Source organism: Oncorhynchus mykiss, chromosome 27 (assembly GCF_057628025.1).
Source record: "Oncorhynchus mykiss isolate SJ-2025 chromosome 27, ASM5762802v1, whole genome shotgun sequence".
Taxonomy (NCBI): domain Eukaryota; kingdom Metazoa; phylum Chordata; class Actinopteri; order Salmoniformes; family Salmonidae; genus Oncorhynchus; species Oncorhynchus mykiss.
Genome location: NC_143048.1, coordinates 44,024,036 through 44,045,488, shown reverse-complemented (window position 1 = coordinate 44,045,488; position 21,453 = coordinate 44,024,036). Strand labels below are relative to the sequence as shown.

The window sequence follows — 21,453 nt, the reverse complement described above, 5'->3', positions numbered from 1 at the left end:
TATTAAACCTCCTCCATGTATCTCTCACTAGGTCAGGATATTAAACCTGTATATCTCACTAGGTCAGGGTATTAAACCTCCATGTATATCTCACTAGGTCAGGGTATTAAACCTCCTCCATTGTATATCTCACTAGGTCAGGGTATTAAACCTCCTCCATGTATATCTCACTAGGTCAGGATATTAAACCTCCATGTATATCTCACTAGGTCAGGATATTAAACCTCCTCCATTGTATCTCTCACTAGGTCAGGGTATTAAACCTCCTCCATGTATATCTCACTAGGTCAGGGTATTAAACCTCCTCCATGTATATCTCACTAGGTCAGGATATTAAACCTCCTCCATGTATATCTCACTAGGTCAGGATATTAAACCTCCATGTATATCTCACTAGGTCAGGATATTAAACCTCCTCCATGTATCTCTCACTAGGTCAGGATATTAAACCTGTATATCTCACTAGGTCAGGGTATTAAACCTCCTCCATGTATATCTCACTAGGTCAGGGTATTAAACCTCCTCCATGTATATCTCACTAGGTCAGGATATTAAACCTCTTCCATGTATATCTCACTAGGTCAGGGTATTAAACCTCCTCCATGTATATCTCACTAGGTCAGGGTATTAAACCTCCATGTATATCTCACTAGGTCAGGATATTAAACCTCCTCCATGTATCTCTCACTAGGTCAAGATATTAAACCTGTATATCTCACTAGGTCAGGGTATTAAACCTCCTCCATGTATATCTCACTAGGTCAGGATATTAAACCTCCTCCATGTATATCTCACTAGGTCAGGGTATTAAACCTCCTCCATGTATATCTCACTAGGTCAGGGTATTAAACCTCCTCCATGTATCTCTCACTAGGTCAGGATATTAAACCTCCTCCATGTATCTCTCACTAGGTCAAGATATTAAACCTGTATATCTCACTAGGTCAGGGTATTAAACCTCCTCCATGTATATCTCACTAGGTCAGGATATTAAACCTCCTCCATGTATATCTCACTAGGTCAGGGTATTAAACCTCCTCCATGTATATCTCACTAGGTCAGGGTATTAAACCTCCTCCATGTATCTCTCACTAGGTCAGGATATTAAACCTCCTCCATGTATATCTCACTAGGTCAGGGTATTAAACCTCCTCCATGTATATCTCACTAGGTCAGGATATTAAACCTCCTCCATGTATATCTCACTAGGTCAGGGTATTAAACCTCCTCCATGTATATCTCACTAGGTCAGGGTATTAAACCTCCTCCATGTATCTCTCACTAGGTCAGGATATTAAACCTCCTCCATGTATATCTCACTAGGTCAGGGTATTAAACCTCCTCCATGTATATCTCACTAGGTCAGGGTATTAAACCTCCTCCATGTATATCTCACTAGGTCAGGATATTAAACCTCCATGTATATCTCACTAGGTCAGGATATTAAACCTCCTCCATGTATCTCTCACTAGGTCAAGATATTAAACCTGTATATCTCACTAGGTCAGGGTATTAAACCTCCATGTATACCTCACTAGGTCAGGGTATTAAACCTCCTCCATGTATCTCTCACTAGGTCAGGATATTAAACCTCCTCCATGTATATCTCACTAGGTCAGGATATTAAACCTCCTCCATGTATATCTCACTAGGTCAGGGTATTAAACCTCCTCCATGTATCTCTCACTAGGTCAGGGTATTAAACCTCCTCCATGTATATCTCACTAGGTCAGGGTATTAAACCTCCTCCATGTATATCTCACTAGGTCAGGGTATTAAACCTCCTCCATGTATCTCTCACTAGGTCAGGGTATTAAACCTGTATATCTCACTAGGTCAGGGTATTAAACCTCCATGTATACCTCACTAGGTCAGGGTATTAAACCTCCTCCATGTATATCTCACTAGGTCAGGGTATTAAACCTCCATGTATATCTCACTAGGTCAGGATATTAAACCTCCTCCATGTATCTCTCACTAGGTCAAGATATTAAACCTGTATATCTCACTAGGTCAGGGTATTAAACCTCCATGTATACCTCACTAGGTCAGGGTATTAAACCTCCTCCATGTATCTCTCACTAGGTCAGGATATTAAACCTCCTCCATGTATATCTCACTAGGTCAGGATATTAAACCTCCTCCATGTATATCTCACTAGGTCAGGGTATTAAACCTCCTCCATGTATCTCTCACTAGGTCAGGGTATTAAACCTCCTCCATGTATATCTCACTAGGTCAGGGTATTAAACCTCCTCCATGTATATCTCACTAGGTCAGGGTATTAAACCTCCTCCATGTATCTCTCACTAGGTCAGGGTATTAAACCTGTATATCTCACTAGGTCAGGGTATTAAACCTCCATGTATACCTCACTAGGTCAGGGTATTAAACCTCCTCCATGTATATCTCACTAGGTCAGGGTATTAAACCTCCATGTATATCTCACTAGGTCAGGATATTAAACCTCCATGTATCTCTCACTAGGTCAGGGTATTAAACCTCCTCCATGTATATCTCACTAGGTCAGGGTATTAAACCTCCTCCATGTATCTCTCACTAGGTCAGGATATTAAACCTCCTCCATGTATATCTCACTAGGTCAGGATATTAAACCTCCTCCATGTATATCTCACTAGATCAGGGTATTAAACCTCCTCCATGTATATCTCACTAGGTCAGGGTATTAAACCTCCTCCATGTATCTCTCACTAGGTCAGGATATTAAACCTCCTCCATGTATATCTCACTAGGTCAGGATATTAAACCTCCTCCATGTATATCTCACTAAGTCAGGATATTAAACCTCCTCCATGTATATCTCACTAGGTCAGGGTATTAAACCATCTCCATGTATATCTCACTAGGTCAGGGTATTAAACCTCCTCCATGTATATCTCACTAGGTCAGGGTATTAAACCTCCTCCATGTATATCTCACTAGGTCAGGGTATTAAACCTCCTCCATGTATATCTCACTAGGTCAGGATATTAAACCTCCTCCATGTATATCTCACTAAGTCAGGATATTAAACCTCCTCCATGTATATCTCACTAGGTCAGGGTATTAAACCTCCTCCATGTATATCTCACTAGGTCAGGGTATTAAACCTCCTCCATGTATATCTCACTAGGTCAGGGTATTAAACCTCCTCCATGTATATCTCACTAGGTCAGGGTATTAAACCTCCTCCATGTATCTCTCACTAGGTCAGGGTATTAAACCTCCATGTATATCTCACTAGGTCAGGGTATTAAACCTCCTCCATGTATATCTCACTAAGTCAGGGTATTTAATCCTCCACATATCCACTAGCACCATCATATCCATGATATTCCTGATTTCCTTTAAGTGCATGATGGTTTTAGTTTGTAGTGTGATTTCATTTACGGTCCATAGAGGTATTTAAAACCGTGTTATAATCTCCCACCGTAATAATAGAGTCTAGTGTTGCTTGTAGAGATGATCAATTATTATATATATTTTCAAAGAACCGTGAATCATCATTATTTGGACCGTATAGATTAATGAGCCAAATCTGTTTATGGTTCCTTGAGATCCTTGAGGATCTGTTTGGACAATTGGTACATTTGGATCAAAATTACTGTAATTTAATATCATCACCCCTTTTGAATTTCTTTGCCCACCGGAGAAATATATTTCACTCCCCAAGTACTTTTTCCACAAAACTGATTCTAAAATTGTTGAATGAGTTTCCTGTAAACAATAGATATTATATTCCTTCTCTTCTGTTCAGGTAAATACTGATAATCTTTTCTTTTTATCTGCTAAGCCATTACAATTATAACTGGCTATACTTATTTCACCACTTACCATAATGAGACAACTTTCAATTCTATTTATCAAAATATATGTTGGTAAACTGTGGCGTACAGCAGGTCAGCCACCAGGGGGAGACTCGTCGCGGCCTGGTGACAGACGGAGTAAACGTCACGAGGCGATGGCGCCATCTGCTGGACGTGCCAGGTCACGATGGGCTCTCCGGCCAGGACTAATTGGAGCTGATTGGAAGTTGGTGAGTAATCAAGGGCTGATTGCTCACCAGCTGTACAAGTCCCATAAAGCTGCTAGAAGGGCAGCACACAGGGAAGAGACTGGGGGAGGAAAGGACTCCCGTATAGTTGGGGACGGTACCAGAGGTAACAGGAGAGAGTTCAGTTTTTGATCGCCACAGGATAAAGCAAGACCCGGAGCACAGAAGACGGTATCCCGGAGAGGGTCTCTTGGGGGAGACCTATTCTTTTGGACTATTATTTTAATAAATACCTTTGAAACTGAACTAATCCTACTGTGTCTGATCTGTGTAAATGTTTTGATCCAACCCCCTGGTCTGACACAAGTGGAGGAGAATGCCGGCATCCTCATTCAGGAAATCAGGAAGCTACAAGGAGGAGCATCTACTGAATCACATCCAAACCAGTTCTTAATCAAGCTAACAGAAGATGATGACATCAAAACCAATAGGATCGCGTCCTATTGGTACTACCCCATGACATGAAGAGGGCAGCGAGTCTATGCGCGCCCCAGACCTTGGAGGGCCTCCTGGAAGCAGTGGAGACGTATCAGAACACTTAGGCCTTGCTGAGTGGGAGCCGGACCGAGTTGGCGACCCGTTCGAGGAGTCGGAAGGTCAACCCCACTGCTGGGTACCCTGACTCGACAGCCAGCAGGGCCAAAGGACCGCAAACCCGTGGAGAGACGGCTGGGGTAGGGCCGAACCGCCACCGACCACCCCAGGTACAGTGGGGAGAACAAGTATTTGATACACTGACGATTTTCCTACTTACAAAGCATGTAGAGGTCTGTATTTTTTAGCATAGGTACACTTCAACTGTGAGAGATGGAATCTAAAACAAAAATCCAGAAAATCACATTGTATGATTTGTAAGTAATTAATTTGCATTTTATTGCATGACATAAGTATTTGATCACCTACCAACCAGTAAGAATTCCGTCTCTCACAGACCTGTTAGTTTTTCTTTAAGAAGCCCCCCTGTTCTCCACTCATTACCTATATTAACTGTACCTGTTTGAACTCGTTACCTGTATAAAAGACACCTGTCCACACACCGACTCCAACCTCTCCACAATGTCCAAGACCAGAGAGCTGTGTAAGGACATCAGGGCTAAATTGTAGACCTGCACAAGGTTGGGATAAGGAGTGGCTCTGTAAGAAGCATCTCAAGGTCCTGAGTGGCCTAGCCAGTCTCCAGACCTGAACCCAATTCTCCCAATTCTTTGGAGGGAGCTGAAAGTCCGTATTGCCCAGCAACAGCCCTGAAACCTGAAGGATCTGGAGAAGGTCTGTATGGAGGAGTGGGCCAAAATCCCTACTGCAGTGTCAAGAACTACAGGAAACATATGATCTTTTGGATTTTTGTTTTAAGATTCCGTCTCTCACAGTTGAAGTGCACCTATGATATAAATTATAGACCTCTACATGCTAAGTAAGTAGGAAAACCTGCAAAAACAGCAGTGTGTCAAATACTTGTTCTCCCCACTGTAGATGGAGACCAATGGAGGTGTTTTGAGTGTGGCGCCCGGGGGCACATTGCCTGGAATTGCCCGGCTTGAGAGGAGTCAAAGCCTCAGAAGCGAGGTGGGTTATGCAGTGAACTACGTCACCTCCTGTTGGGCCACGAATCAACTGCACCCATGGACAGCAGTCCCGGTGAAGGTTGACGGACACGACACGGAAGCTCTATTAGACTCCGGAAGTATGGTTACCCTCGTAACCACGTAACCCAGGAGACCAAACGTGGTAGGGAGATGTCCATTTCCTGTGTTCATGATGACACAAAGCGGTATCCAACCGTGTGGGCCAACATCGTGACGCCAGATGATGGTGGGTGCAGTACCAGAGTTGCCAGTACCTCTCCCAGTGGGACGAGATTGTCCACTGTTCGCAGCCCTGTGGCGGCACGAGCTGAGGAAGAAGGTACGAGTCGTCCGAAGATGAGAGCGAGGACGACCCATCGCCTGTGCGGCTCGGAAGCAAACGGTTGACCAACCTGTATCTACGGGTCCGGAGTCAGGGGAACCACGGGAGGAAGAGCCCAGCCTTCCCTCCTCGATTTCGAAGGGCCAGTCGAGACACCCCCCCCCCCCCTGGGGACCAACTGAGGGGACAATTCGGGACAGCCCAGTGGGAGGACCCTAACTTGGAGAAGGTCTGTATGGAGGAGTGGGCCAAAGTCCCTGCTGCAGTGTGCGCAAACCTGGTCAAGAACTACAGGAAACGTATGATCTCTGTAATTGCAAACAAAGGTTTCTGTACCAAATATTAAGTTCTGCTTTTCTGATGTATCAAATACTTATGTCATGCAATAAAATGCAAATGAATTACTTAAAAATCATACAATGTGATTTTCTGGATTTTTGTTTTAGATTCCGTCTCTCACAGTTGAAGTGTACCTATGATAAAAATTACAGACCTCTACACTCTTTAAGTAGGAAAACCTGCATAATCAGCAGTGTATCAAATACCTGTTCTCCCCACTGTAGCTGTACCATGAAATGTGCATTGCTGCTAAGTAACTAAAACCCTTCCTCAAAACCCTTCCTCATCCAGAATTGGGTTGTCATCGGGAGTCGACTGGCAGACGACTCCCGACCCCCCCCCCCCCCCCCCGATCCCATGGCCCCGGAGAGACCGGGACCCATCCTTTGAAAACAGCACAGTGCCACCCACAGAACAGAAGCCGATCAACCGCCAAATGCATTTCGCCCTCACCTCGATTAGTATTATATTTTGCTATTAACAATTTTTAATTCCCATTTATCTTATCTTATTTTCCATAATTAGCTATTCATATTTGCAGTAATCTAGGCAGTTTATGCAAAGGATTTTTACCTCTCACCATTACCAAAATTACATTATGGAAAGCAATTATTTTTGAGCAAACAATTATTGTGATTCATCCTATATTGTCCAAACATCTTTTACTCCCTCGCAACAGTTGTGGGACACACACACACACACACACACACACACACAACAACAACCATAGATTCTCAACCGTTGCACCATCTCAGAGCCCAACTCAAGAAAGGTCTTGATTTACAAATGCATATACAATTGCAGCTGTATGAGAAGCAAAAAAATGGGCAGAAATGGGGAGATTTGATTAACCATTGTCACGTCCTAGGTGATGGAGGTCAGATCCACCCCCTTCCCCTGAAACACCCACACATGTTCCCCCATTTATTTAACCAGGCAAGTCAGTTAAGAACAAATCCTTATTTTCAATGACAGCCTACGAACAGTGGGTTTATCGGCCTTGTTCAGGGATAGATTTTTACGTCGTCAGCTTGGGGATTCGATCTAGCAACCTTTCAGTTACTAGTCCAACGTTCTAACCACTAGGCTACCTGTCGCCCCATATTCCCAAGCATCTCTGTGCAGTCAGACCTTTTGATTATTTTGTGCCACCAGGGCCACAATAATTTGCCCCCTCTCTGTATGTCCGAGTGTGACCCCCTCCCCATGGGTTACTGCAGCCAGTGTTGCCAGCACTGCCACTGCCTGGGTGGGGGCACCCCACCGGCTAGGTACGAGGTCGTCAAGGTTCTCATTAGCAGCGTTGAGAATTTCCGTGTATATTAAGGCTCTCCCATCAGGGGGTTCTGGCTCTGCAGGACCAACCCTGCCAGGCAGGCTCAGTATGTTGAGACAGCTGTACTGCTTTAGAAGGTCTCTGACCGCATTTTGGCTGCATGCAGGCAGCTAACAGCAGCATACAGACAGCTAACAGCAGGGACTTCTCTTTAGTGTCTGGGTCATTCAGGTGGGTGTCTAGGGTATATAGCTGTGGACAGTTCCATCAATATAGGACTAGGGTTGCACATTTTGGGGAATATTCAGAGGTGGAAACATTCTGTGGGAATTAAACAGGAATATATGGGAATTAACGGAAATATATGCAAATTAATATTAATACCATTTAAAATATGTTTTTTTGCATTGGATATATTTACCATATCGTGTGGAGACAGAGACATAAACCTTTTACCTCATCATAAGTAGACATAATTGCAAATTATTAAATCCTTCCAATAGAAATTTTAAAAACTATTCCGTTACGAATTACATTTTAATTCAATTGGTTGACTCTTCACATGGGATGATTTCACTGAACAACAAAAGAAAGGGAATATTGAATGATCCCCAATGATCTATCGCATCTCCCAAAAATGTTTTCAACATACACCTGTAAAATTATATGGATTTGGAGGATGATGGAGGCAACAGGGGAAAGAGCCTCAGATCCACAAAGTCCCTTCCACCAGGTGGCTGATGAGATATGTTGGCACGACTGCCATATTGCATCTCCATCCCAAAGCCCTTGCTTGGAAGTGTACTTGGCCAGACTGCCAAGAACCTTCCCCTCATCCAGGCCAAGGTAGTGATGACACCATAGGCCTTGTTGATCTCTGCACCAGACAGGATGTTCTTGCCCACATACTTGGGGTCCAACATGTACGCTGCGGTGTGCATGGGCTTCAGGCAGAAGTTCACGCTTTTAATGTATTTCAGAACTGCAGTTTCCTCTGCTTGGAGCAACAGTGAAGTGGGCAGGGCAGTACGGATTTCTTCTCTTACATCTGCAAGCAGAGTCTGAACATCAGACAGGATGGCATAGTCTCCCTCAATCCATGCAATGGCTACTGCTATAGGTTTCAGGCTGCTTACCACTCTCTCCCAAAATACATCATCCAGGAGGATCCTCTTGATGGGACTGTCCATATCGGCAGACTGTGACATGGCCATTTCTTGGAGAGACTCCTTCCCCTCCAGGAGACTGTCAAACATGATGACAACACCACCCCAACGGGTGTTGCTTGGCAGCTTCAATGTGTATTCTTCTCACTTTGCTTGGTGAGGTAGATTACTGCTATAATGTGATGACCATTCACCTACCTAACCATTTCCTTGGCTCTCTTGTAGAGTGTGTCCACTGTTTTCAGTGCCATGATGTCCTTGAGGAGCAGATTCAATGCATGAGCAGCACAGCCAATGGGTGTGATGTGAGGGTAGGACTCCTCCACTTTAGACCAAGCAGCTTTCATGTTCACAACATTGTCTGTCACCAGTGCAAATACCTTCTGTGGTCCAAGGTCATTGATGACTGCCTTCAGCACATCTGCAATGTAGAGACCGGTGTGTCTGTTGTCCCTTGTCTGTGCTCTTGTAGAATACTGGTTGAGTGGTGGAGATGATGTAGTGAATTATTCCTTGCCCCCGAACATTCGACCACCCATCAGAGATGATTGCAATACAGTCTGCTTTCTCTATGATTTGCTTGACCTTCACTTGAACTCTGTTGAACTCTGCATCCAGCAAATGAGTAGATATGTCTGGTTGGAGGGGTGTATGCTGGGCGAAGAACATTCAGAAATCTCTTCCAATACACGGTGAGCATCAGAGGTGAACCAGTTGCATACACAGCTCGAGCAAGACATTCATCAGCATTTCTCTGACTAAAAAAAACTTCTGATTCGAGGAGGACCATGAGGACCATGAGCTGTTGCTATTGGTAAGGTGTCTGATTCATCATTTTCACCTCGAATAGAAGTAGAGGGACATTTGTCAGAGGTTATTTGTTGTGAGCGCTGAGGGAACTTTATGCACTTGGCCAGATGATTCTGCATCTTTGTTGCATTCTTCACATATGATTTGGCACAGTATTTGCAAATGTACACAGCTTTTCCTTCTACATTAGCTGCAGTGAAATGTCTCTACACATCAGATAGTGCCCATGGCATTTTCCTGTAAAGATTAGGACATAAATGAGTAAAAATATAAATAAATACAATTTCATGTACAGATACATAATTAAGCAGTTAGATTAAACAACTCCTTTGTAAGATAAATGTTTTAAAATTAAACAGGCATGGAAACAGGTGAATTAACACTCCTCGGTTAGCAGACTCAAGCAACCCACATGGTAGCAAAAACTAACTAGCAGAAATTATTAACAAGTTAGAAATTATTTAAACACACTTTTCTGTCGGCTACCATTTACTAGTTAACAAAAAAAATAATGTGTCATATGAAATATATTCACCCCACCCAGTGTTGTAATCAAAACTTACCAGAAAGCATGTAGTCCTTGGCTCAGACAGTGTAGTAGTGTGGGCTCAATAGCATCTCATTAGTGTGCAAGATCTTGAGAATCAGCTGTACATGTGATCAGTGCACATGTGATGGAAGAATGCACTGTGCATGTAGAGGGTTGAAATGCCATTGAATTGGGGATAGTTTAATCAAAATGCCACAAGACCTAGAATTGCCTAATGTGTATCCCACAAAATAGGTTCACTGTTATAAGCTTACTTGTTTGATGAATTTAAACAAAATTCCCGGGCTGAACTTCCCATGGACAATTTAGTAAAATAGATGTATCATTTATTTTAAAATGCAGTTCCACCATGATAGGCCAATAAATAAATAGATGTATAATTCCTCATAAAATGTATAACCCTCATCTGCACAACATTGAATGCTCTCTCACAACCCATGCTCACAGACATACAGTGGGGCAAAAAAGTATTTAGTCAGCTACCAATGGTGCAAGTTCTCCCACTTAAAAAGATGAGAGAGGCCTGTAAGTTTCATCATAGGTACACTTCAACTATGATGCTCTAGAGGAGATCTGCATGGAGGAATGGGCCAAAATACCAGCAACAGTGTGTGAAAACCTTGTGAAGAGTTACAGAAAACGTTTGACCTCTGTCATTGCCAACAAACCTGTTAAGGATATGGCAGACATACGCCCCCTTTGGAGAGATTGGGTACCCCTAGTAAACTGGAAAAAAAAATCTGTCAAAAATTGCTAATATATGCAAATAAAGTTATTATTATTATTGGATAGAAAACACTCTAAAGATTCTAAAACCGTTGGAATTATGTCTGTAAGTATAGCAGAACTCACAGGGCAGGCATTCTTCCAAACTAGTTTTTGTGGCCATGAAAGTTGGAGCAACTTTGACGTCATGGCCCCCACCCTTCCCAACCAGTTATGATTCTGGGGACACTTTCTATCTCTTCCGCTAGATGTCCTCTTTCAGTAGAGCTTTGAATCGTTCAAATCGCGCGAGAATTGACCCTATGGGAGTGAAATTAGTGCGTGCCACGAGAGAATAGGCTGTGCGTATGGGCGCGAATTGGTCCCAGCCATTCCTTTGTTCCAGCACTCAGGAGAAGGGCAGACGATGGCCGATTTAATTGAAGTTTGTTTTGCGTGTCTAAAACATCATAAAGCTTGCTTCTGCACTTAGTTTGACCTGTTTAGTCGACATATAATATGTAATTTTGAAGTTTTGATGCGCAACTTTTCCGGACCAGAGGACGTTTTGGGTGCATTTCAGCTGATGTTATTAGCAGTAGCTAATACAAAGACGCAAGACTTGAAACCAAACGATGTATTGGGTAAGTATGAAGCCTTCCAGAACATTCTGAACGAAGACCATCGAAGGTAAGGGAATATTTATGCTTATATCTGTGTTTCTGTTGACTCCAACATTACGTAGAAATGTAGCTTGGAACTGAGCGCTGTCTCAGCATATGGAATAGTGTGCGATTTCTGTAACGTTAAAAATAAATCTAACACAGCGGTTGCATAAAGAAGCAGTGTATCTTTCTAACTATATGTAGAACATGTATATTTAGTCAAAGTTTATGATGTCTATTTACGTTATCTTGCCGCGCTACATAGATTTCCTGCGGGCATTTTTGAGTAATTTCTGAACGTGAACTCACTGTAAATGGACATTTATGGATATAAATGGCATATTATTGAAAAAAAAAATATGTACAGTGTAACATGTCATATTACTGTCATCTGATGAAGATTTTCAAAAGGTTAGTGAGCGATTTATTTTTTAATCCTGCGTTTGTTGATTGCATGTTTTGGCTATTCAAATGAGCTGTGTCTGGTGGTGGTTTTACATATATATGTGCTATGTTTTCGCCGTAAAACATTTTAGAAATCTGACTTGCTGGCTAGATGAACAAGGTGTTTATCTTTCATTTGAGCTATTGGACTTGTTAATGTGTGGAGGTTAAATATTTTTAAGAATATTTTTGCGTTCCATGCGCCACCGTTTCAGCTGAACGTGGGAGGTTTGATCCCCAATTGGGAACCAGTATCGTAGACAGGATAACAAAGTGTTGAGATAAACTTTTGTTATTGACCAAATACTTTTTTTCCACCATAATTTGCAAATAAATTCATTAAAAATCCTACAATGTGATTTTCTGGATTTTTTTTCTCATTTTGTCTGTCATAGTTGACGTGTACCTATGATGAAAATTACAGGCCTCTCTCATCTTTTTAAGTGGCAGAACTTGCACAATTGGTGGCTTACTAAATACTTTTTTGCCCCACTGTACCTGTTTCAAATGAGTTACAACAGACACGGTACATTGGTTCTGGGATATGCAACCATTTCCTTTCTCTCTTAACGCCACACCTTCCACCTCAACACATCCACACATACTGAGCCTTCTGTCTGCTGTGTATTTATCTCCACTTTCCCAAACACCAGGAAACACACCACACCTTCCATCTCAACACATCCACACATACTGAGCCTTCTGTCTGGTGTGTATTTATCTCCACTTTCCCAAACACCAGGAAACACACCACACCTTCCATCTCAACACATCCACACATACTGAGCCTTCTGTCTGCTGTGTATTTATCTCCACTTTCCCAAGCACCAGGAAACACACCACACCTTCCATCTCAACACATCCACACATACTGAGCCTTCTGTCTGCTGTGTATTTATCTCTACTTTCCCAAGCACCAGGAAACACACCACACCTTCCATCTCAACACATCCACACATACTGAGCCTTCTGTCTGCTGTGCATTTATCTCCACTTTCCCAAGCACCAGGAAACACACCACACCTTCCATCTCAACACATCCACACATACTGAGCCTTCTGTCTGCTGTGTATTTATCTCCACTTTCCCAAGCACCAGGAAACACACCACACCTTCCATCTCAACACATCCACACATACTGAGCCTTCTGTCTGGTGTGTATTTATCTCCACCATGTTGAATTAGTGCTTTTTTGTTCCAATTAGTTATATTTCAAGGTAGCTTTTATATCTATCTATCTATTTATATTTATATATATATATATATATTTATATATATATATATATATATATATATATATATATATATATATATATATATATATATATATATATATATATATATATATATATATATATGTTTGTATTATTACAATCCATACCATGGCTAGTATTGTGTTCCATTATATGATCTCCTCTATGAGAACTTTGTCATTTTTAGAATAGCCATGGAGTAGTCTTTGTGTCTCTGAACATTTGGGTGTCAATAGACAGTTTATCGACTACGAGAACTACGCGTTTCCCGTTCAATCTATTTTCCTTGAAGATTGGATACAGAACTTTGTGGCGTTCTGTAATTTCCTTCAGGAACTGGTCGTTTGAGCCTATTTTCATACCAGCAGGTCTTTTACGCAGGCTTTTAACCATTATTTAATCTTTAAAGAAGGCAACGATTGGGCGTTCATACCTCTGCCCTCTCAGTCCGTGTACACGTTGAAGTTGGATTTTGTCGAAAGCTTCGCGTGGAATCTGAAGCGCTGTAAGGAGGAACTCTCTAACTACAGATTCAGGAACTTCTCCTTCTTTCTCTTGGATACCTGTAAGTACCAGATTCTCTCTCATGGATCTAGTCTGTATGTCCAGTAAGGCTTCTCTCAGAACGATGTTCTCATTTTTAAGTTCGTTAACTTCGGTTTCAATCTTATTGACTGTTCCTTTATGCTTGTTTGTGTCTTTCTCCAATGGTCGCAGCTTTTCGTCACTCATCTCGAGGCTCGTCTTCAACTCTTTTATATTCTCACTGACTAGTTCAAGGATGTTGCCCAGTTTGTCATCTATTGATTTTAACAGATGGGTTTCGGCCTTTACCTTTCCCGCTGGTGAAAAGATTCAATCGTCTGTGTCTGTAGAAGAGTCACGTTGTCGTGTAGAGATTGGTTCCCCTGTTTACTCTCCATGTTGATTGGTTCCCCTGTTTTACTCTCCATGTTGATTGGTTCCCCTGTTTTACTCTCCATGTTGATTGGTTCCCCTGTTTAACTCTCCATGTTGATTGGTTCCCCTGTTTTACTCTCCATGTTGATTGGTTCCCCTGTTTTACTCTCCATGTTGATTGGTTCCCCTGTTTTACTCTCCGTGTTGATTGGTTCCCCTGTTTTACTCTCCATGTTGATTGGTTCCCCTGGTTTACTCTCCATGTTGATTGGTTCCCCTGTTTTACTCTCCATGTTGATTGGTTCCCCTGTTTTACTCTCCATGTTGATTGGTTCCCCTGTTTTACTCTCCATGTTGATTGGTTCCCCTGTTTTACTCTCCATGTTGATTGGTTCCCCTGTTTTACTCTCCATGTTGATTGGTTCCCCTGTTTTACGCTCCGTGTTGATTGGTTCCCCTGTTTTACTCTCCGTGTTGATTGGTTCCCCTGTTTTACTCTCCATGTTGATTGGTTCCCCTGTTTTACTCTCCATGTTGATTGGTTCCCCTGTTTTACTCTCCATGTTGATTGGTTCCCCTGGTTTACTCTCCATGTTGATTGGTTCCCCTGGTTTACTCTCCATGTTGATTGGTTCCCCTGTTTTACTCTCCATGTTGATTGGTTCCCCTGTTTTACTCTCCATGTTGATTGGTTCCCTGTTTTACTCTCCATGTTGATTGGTTCCCCTGTTTTACTCTCCATGTTGATTGGTTCCCCTGTATTACTCTCCATGTTGATTGGTTCCCCTGTTTTACTCTCCATGTTGATTGGTTCCCCTGTTTTACTCTCCATGTTGATTGGTTCCCCTGTGTTACTCTCTGTCATGTTTGTCTGTTGCTTGTTTTCATAATATTTGTTGATACATTTCTGTAGCCTTATGATCTGTTTTGTGTTATTATCCAGATTGTTTGAATATTTCGTTTTATCATGAGGTGATCTACACTGCTGTGTTCAGTCGGCCATCTTGGAGGTTCTTGCAGAAGGCGACTTCTTGGTACGCAGATTCTTCAGATTCAAAACATTTCTTAAACGGAAGCAAACGGAACGAAACTGGGAGGGACCTATCCTGAATTTGTTCAACAGACACTCCCCGTTTTAGTTGCAAAATTGAACGTTTTGCAACTGTTTGGACTAATGATTTCACCCTAGACGCAGGAAAGGGTGAGCAAGGCGGTATTGAACGGCTCACTGTCTGATTACTCCAGTTTGTCTCTCGACCTGTTGTAACAACCTCATGGTGAGTATAGAGAACATTTTAGTAGCCTAAACGTATCAATGTGACATTAAGCTGGGTGAATGGAATATGGATGACAGTCATCCTATGCTGTAATAGAAATAAGGCCAAATAATTGTCCTTCATAATCTTAAAAGGCACCGACCTTCACTGGTGTGTGTGTGTGTGTGTGTCTTTCTCCCAGCATGCCTCTCTCTGTGGAGATCTAAACTGGTGCGACAGTCAAATGGGCCCCCCTTAGAAGAGCCCTCGACAACCTCACTAAAGGCACCTTCTTCAAGTAAACAGCATACGGGAAAAAAAACACTCACAAACGCATGGACAAACACACAACCCTATAGGCAATGTACAACGTGGACTTGTAAAGGCCCTGTGGAGCACTGACCTCCAATATGTACAATTCAAATGGAAAACCGGTGTTCATTTTCAAAGCTAGGCCTGGCGGAGAATGTTGTGTGTGTGTGGGGATCAATAAAAGGCCTTTGGAAATGAAATAAAATACTAAACGATCCACACGAGGAACAACATCTATGAGCATAATATATCAAATCTAAGCACACTGTAGGGGAGATACAGCATTTGAATGATTACGGCGCACTTTAAAAAAAAAAAGCCTATTGAATTCATACGCAGAGGAAATACCAAACAGGAGAGCAGCAGTCATATCCATGCAGATGAGACTGGAGCAGTCATCTTATCTCCATGCAGAAAAGACTGCTTGTCAGGAGAACTGTTTTGAGCAATGAGTGGAAAGTTATTATTTAGAAGACAATGTATTGAGAGAGAGAGAGAGAGAGAGAGAGAGAGAGAGAGAGAGAGAGAGAGAGAGATTAACAGAGCATAAAAAAAAAGGATGTATCTCACCTGCTCAAAGAATTCATCCATGAAGCCTTTGTCCATGCCCACAGCCACCTCCTCTTCCTCCTCAGTCTCCTTCCCCTGGTGAAACACACACTCACGGTCATTGGTACATATTAACAAATAGCATCCAACTCATAGACAGAATATCCAGAATTATAAACTGTGGGCCCATACTGGTGATATCACCAGTATAGTGATATAACCAGTATATCACCAGTCTGCTCGTATTATCAGACTATACTGGTGATAACACTAGCAGCCTATACTGGTGATAACACTAGCAGACTATACTGGTGATAACACTAGCAGACTATACTGGTGATAACACTAGCAGCCTGGTGATAACACTAGCAGACTATACTGGTAATAACACTAGCAGCCTGGTGATAACACTAGCAGACTATACTGGTGATAACACTATCAGCCTGGTGATAACACTAGCAAGCCTGGTGATAAAAGTAGCAGCCGATACTGCTGATAACACTAGCAGCCTATAGTGGTGATAACACTAGCAGACTATACTGGTGATGACACTATCAGCCTGGTGATAACACTAGCAGACTATACTGGTGACAACACTAGCAGACTATACTGGTGATAACACTAGCAGACTGGTGATAACACTAGCAGACTATACTGGTGATAACACTAGCAGCCTGGTGATAACACTAGCAGACTATACTGGTGATAACAGTAGCAGCCGATACTGGTGATAACACTAGCAGACTATACTGGTGATAACAGTAGCAGCCGATACTGGTGATAACACTAGCCACCTATAGTGGTGATAACACTAGCAGCCTGGTGATAACACTAGCAGACTATACTGGTGATAACACTAGCCACCTATAGTGGTGATAACACTAGCAGCCTGGTGATAACACTAGCAGACTATACTGGTGATAACACTAGCAGACTATACTGGTGATAACACTAGCAGCCTGGTGATAACACTAGCCACCTATAGTGGTGATAACACTAGCAGCCTGGTGATAACACTAGCAGACTGGTGATAACACTAGCAGACTATACTGGTGATAACACTAGCAGACTATACTGTTGATAACACTAGCAGTCATATACTGGTGATAACACTAGCCGCCTGGTGATAAAAGTAGCAGCCGATACTGGTGATAACACTAGCAGCCTGGTTTTAACATGACCACGAGGTTGTTTCTCTCCAGTTGAAGGTTAATTATTAGGTACAAGCCTTAGTACCTTGATCTGACACAGGGCTTAGTACCTTGATCAGACATATAGCTGGTGCTGAGCAAAGAGTTAACTAGCCTGACATGCTGAGAGAGAGCGACTATACTAACAGTGCGTTCTGTAAGTATTCAGACCCCTTGACTTTTTCAACATTGTTACATTACAGCCTTATTCTAAAATGGATTTTAAAAAATAACAATCCTCAGCAATCTACACACAATACCCCATAATGACTAAGCAAAACAGGTTTTGAGAAATGATCATTACAAATATAAACAGAATTACCTTATTTACATAAGTATTCAGACCATTTGCAATGAGACTCAAAACAAACTCTCACAAAGCTCCTCTGTGGAGATGGGAGAACCTTCCAGAAGAACATTTATCTCTGCAACACGCCACCAATCAGGCCTTTATGGTAGAGTGGCCAGACGGAAGCCACTCCTCAATAAAAGGCACTCCTCAGTAAAAGGCACATGACAGCCCTCTTGGAGTTTGCCAAAAGGCACCTAAAGGACTTTCAGACCATGAGAAGCAAGATTCTCTGGTCTGATGAAACCAAGATTGAACACTTTGGCCTGAATGCCAAGCGTCACATCTGGAGGAAACGGTGAAGCATGGTGGTGGCAGCATCCCTACGGTGAAGCATGGTGGTGGCAGCATCATGCTGTGGGGATGTTTTTCAGCGGCAGGGACTGAGAGACTAGTCAGGATCGAGGGAAAGATGAACGGAGCAAAGTACAGAGAGATCCTTTATGAAAACCTGCTCCAGAGTGCTCAGGACCTCAGACTGGGGTGAATGTTCACACTCCAACAGGACAGCGACCCGAGGTACACAGCCAAGTCTCTAAATGTCCTGGAGTGGCCCAGCCAGAGCCCGGAGTTGAACCTGATCGAACATCTCTGGAGAGACCTGAAAATAGCTGTGTGGCGACGCTCCCCATCCAACCTGAGAGTATCTGCAGAGAAGAATGGGAGAAACTCCCCCAAATAAAAGTGTGCCAAGCTTGTAGCGTCATACCCAAGAAGAATCGAGGCTGTAATCGCTGCCAAAGGTGCTTCAACAAAGTACTGAGTAAAGGGTCTGAAAACTTATGTAAATATGACATTTCAGTGTTTTTATTTTTTTATTCTACAGACCAGTTTTTGCTTTGTCATTATGGGGTATTGTGATGTCATTATGGGGTATTGTGATGTCATTATGGGGTATTATGATGTCATTATGGGGTATTGTGTGTAGATTGATGAGGGGGGGAAATGATTTAATCCATTTTAGAATAAAGGCTGTAACGTAACAAGATGTGGAAAAAGTCAAGGGGTCTGAATACTTCCCGAATGCACTATACATATGTCTGAAGGAGAGAGAGAGAGCGAGAAAGAGAGCGAGCGAGTGAGCGATTACAAATGTCTTGTTGAGAGGACAGACTGCTGACTGTCAGAGCCCCGACCAGGGCAGACTCAGATCTCAGCAAAGAGAGGAGAAACATTCACTACACTGTTCTTCATAAAATCATTTTTTGAGTACATAGAAAACCTCAGAGAGCATGAAGGACTGAATATTAACACCAACATGTTGCTCCTAAGCACATTATTGGGTTGGCTTGGTGTTACTCACTCATCTCAGCTCTGCTGACTGCACTGTGTTTACCACAGGCAGCCTGGCTAATTGAGGCCTATGCAAGCCTGGGGCCCCAATAGACCATGAACCCCATCGCTGCACTCCTTCTCTGGGGTTCCACATGCAGTAGCAGCCAGGCCCACTGTTTCTCGCTCTCCACAGGCTGCACAGGTCCAGACCACAGAGACACTGGACAACAAAAACAACCATCAGCCAGTGCCCACGCAAAGCCTGGGGCCCCAGTAGACCATGACCCCATCGGTGCACTCCTCTTTTAGAGCAACCGCTCTGGTCAAACACCTAGGCCCAAAGGAGATCACGTTGTTTATTATGTCCCTCAGCAGGTCCAGGCTCCATTCCAGATAGAGAGCCATACAAACGGAGGAAAAAAAAACAGAGAGAGATCTACAGCATGAAAAGGAATAAATCAAGCAGATGAAACGTTGAATCACTCTGTTTTTATCCGGCCATTATGTGGGGGGAGAGTCAGAGGATATCAGTGCTATGAAGAGTCAGAGGATATCAGTGCTATGAAGAGCCAGAGAGGGTATCAGTGCTATGAAGAGTCAGAGGATATCAGTGCTATGAAGAGCCAGAGAGGGTATCAGTGCTATGAAGAGTCAGAGGATATCAGTGCTATGAAGAGTCAGAGAGGATATCAGTGCTATGAAGAGTCAGAGAGGGTATCAGTGCTATGAAGAGTCAGAGAGGATATCAGTGCTATGAAGAGTCAGAGGATATCAGTGCTATGAAGAGTCAGAAGATATCAGTGCTATGAAGAGTCAGAAGATATCAGTGCTATGAAGAGTCAGAAGATATCAGTGCTATGAAGAGTCAGAAGATATCAGTGCTATGAAGAGTCAGAAGATATCAGTGCTATGAAGAGTCAGAAGATATCAGTGCTATGAAGAGTCAGAAGATATCAGTGCTATGAAGAGTCAGAAGATATCAGTGCTATGAAGAGTCAGAAGATATCAGTGCTATGAAGAGTCAGAAGATATCAGTGCTATGAAGAGTCAGAAGATATCAGTGCTATGAAGAGTCAGAAGATATCAGTGCTATGAAGAGTCAGAAGATATCAGTGCTATGAAGAGTCATAGAGGATATCAGTGCTATGAAGAGTCAGAGGATATCAGTGCTATGAAGAGTCAGAGGATATCAGTGCTATGAAGAGTCAGAGGATATCAGTGCTATGAAGAGTCAGAAGATATCAGTGCTATGAAGAGTCAGAAGATATCAGTGCTATGAAGAGTCAGAAGATATCAGTGCTATGAAGAGTCAGAAGATATCAGTGCTATGAAGAGTCAGAAGATATCAGTGCTATGAAGAGTCAGAGGATATCAGTGCTATGAAGAGTCAGAAGATATCAGTGCTATGAAGAGTCAGAAGATATAAGTGCTATGAAGAGTCAGAAGATATCAGTGCTATGAAGAGTCATAGAGGATATCAGTGCTATGAAGAGTCAGAGAGGGTATCAGTGCTATGAAGAGTCAGAGAGGATATCAGTGCTATGAAGAGTCAGAGAAGATATCAGTGCTATGAAGCGTCAGAGGATATCAGTGCTATGAAGTCATAGGATATCAGTGCTATGAAGAGTCAGAGGATATCAGTGCTATGAAGAGTCAGAAGATATCAGTGCTATGAAGAGTCAGAAGATATCAGTGCTATGAAGAGCCAGATAGGATATCAGTGCTATGAAGAGTCAGAGAAGATATCAGTGCTATGAAGTCATAGGATATCAGTGCTATGAAGAGTCATAGAGGGTATCAGTGCTATGAAGAGTCAAAGAGGGTATCAGTGCTATGAAGAGTCAGAGAGGATATCAGTGCTATGAAGAGTCAGAGAGGGTATCAGTGCTATGAAGAGTCAGAGAGGATATCAGTGCTATGAAGAGTCAGAGAAGATATCAGTGCTATGAAGTCATAGGATATCAGTGCTATGAAGAGTCATAGAGGGTATCAGTGCTATGAAGAGTCAGAGAGGGTATCAGTGCTATGAAGAGTCAGAGAGGATATCAGTGCTATGAAGCGTCAGAGGATATCAGTGCTATGAAGAGTCAGAGGATATCAGTGCTATGAAGAGTCAGAGGATATCAGTGCTATGAAGAGTCAGAAGATATCAGTGCTATGAAGAGTCAGAAGATATCAGTGCTATGAAGAGCCAGATAGGATATCAGTGCTATGAAGAGTCATAGAGGATATCAGTGCTATGAAGAGTCAGAGAGGGTATCGGTGCTATGAAGAGTCAGAGAGGATATCAGTGCTATGAAGAGTCAGAGAAGATATCAGTGCTATGAAGCGTCAGAGGATATCAGTGCTATGAAGAGTCATAGAGGATATCAGTGCTATGAAGAGTCAGAGAGGGTATCAGTGCTATGAAGAGTCAGAGAGGATATCAGTGCTATGAAGAGTCAGTTAGGAA

General features: G+C 42.6%; 1 protein-coding gene across 2 annotated transcripts in view; it reads right to left on the bottom strand.

Annotated features, from left to right (window-relative positions):
• LOC110508072 (syntaxin-1A) overlaps positions 1 to 21,453 on the bottom strand; it is a 198,949-nt gene that overhangs the window by 148,628 nt on the left and 28,868 nt on the right. For both annotated transcript variants that reach the window (XM_090224092.1, XM_090224093.1), the window contains exon 2: positions 16,209 to 16,283. In XM_090224092.1, coding sequence (XP_090080218.1) covers positions 16,209 to 16,283 — 75 coding nt within the window. The remainder of the gene's footprint in view (positions 1 to 16,208; positions 16,284 to 21,453) is intronic.